The 724-nt window shown below is 55.5% G+C and overlaps 1 protein-coding gene across 1 annotated transcript in view; it reads left to right on the top strand.

Annotated features, from left to right (window-relative positions):
• Positions 1–376: 376 nt before the first annotated feature.
• Positions 377–724, top strand: part of CDC42BPB (CDC42 binding protein kinase beta (DMPK-like)) — a 134,208-nt gene continuing 133,860 nt past the window's right edge. Inside the window, exon 1 of the mRNA XM_009328392.1 lies at positions 377–545. Within this exon, the coding sequence (XP_009326667.1) occupies positions 377–545 (169 nt within the window). The remainder of the gene's footprint in view (positions 546–724) is intronic.

Genomic DNA, 724 nt, shown 5'->3' on the forward strand with positions numbered 1-724 from the left:
CTTCAGCAATACAAGGACTGATCCCCAAATAAGTGGATGTAGCTCCTCTGGGTCCGGATCTCTCCCTGCAGGGTGCTGAGCTCTGTAGCCCAGATTCAGAAGAGTGCTTAAACAGAGGCTTAACACAAGCATGTGCTCACCTTCCTCACGAGCTCAGAGCTCAAAGGATCATCCCCGGGCAAGTCCAAACCCCATGTAGTTCCCAGCAAAGTGAAAAGGTGAAGACTTCAGTGGGTGCTGAGAAAGCAGCTTTCACCTGTACCAGCAATGCGGAGTTTTCTCTCGCTCACCTCCTTATCCTCCATTCGTCACGCCAGGCAGGGGGAAGATGCTGGCTTAATGGCTGCCAGTGGGACCATCCCCAACCCGTCGGCCCATGCGCTGGGAGCTGGGCCCTGGCAGCGGGGCCGAGACTGCACCGCTTTTTGCGATGGCAAAGTCCCCTTTCTCTGAAGAGCTGAAGTATTGCAGCAGGAGGAAGAAGGGCGAGCACGAGAGGCATCCACCTTTGCCACTTGCACCACGTTTAGCTTTTGACAGCAAAGGTGACGTACTAAATTTATTCTGTGGGTATTCACAGGGACGTCACCGAGCCCGCCTGCAGCTTTTATCTCGTGCTTAAAGCACCAAAGGATGCGTAAATATGTTATTAACCCTTCCGGGGGCCAAACCCCAGCCGCGCAGGTCGTGCATGGCGCGATGTGCGTGGGGCCGGCGGGGTGCG

The sequence above is a fragment of the Pygoscelis adeliae genome, unplaced genomic scaffold, assembly GCF_000699105.1.
Source record: "Pygoscelis adeliae isolate BGI_AS28 unplaced genomic scaffold, ASM69910v1 Scaffold130, whole genome shotgun sequence".
In the NCBI taxonomy this organism is placed as follows: domain Eukaryota; kingdom Metazoa; phylum Chordata; class Aves; order Sphenisciformes; family Spheniscidae; genus Pygoscelis; species Pygoscelis adeliae.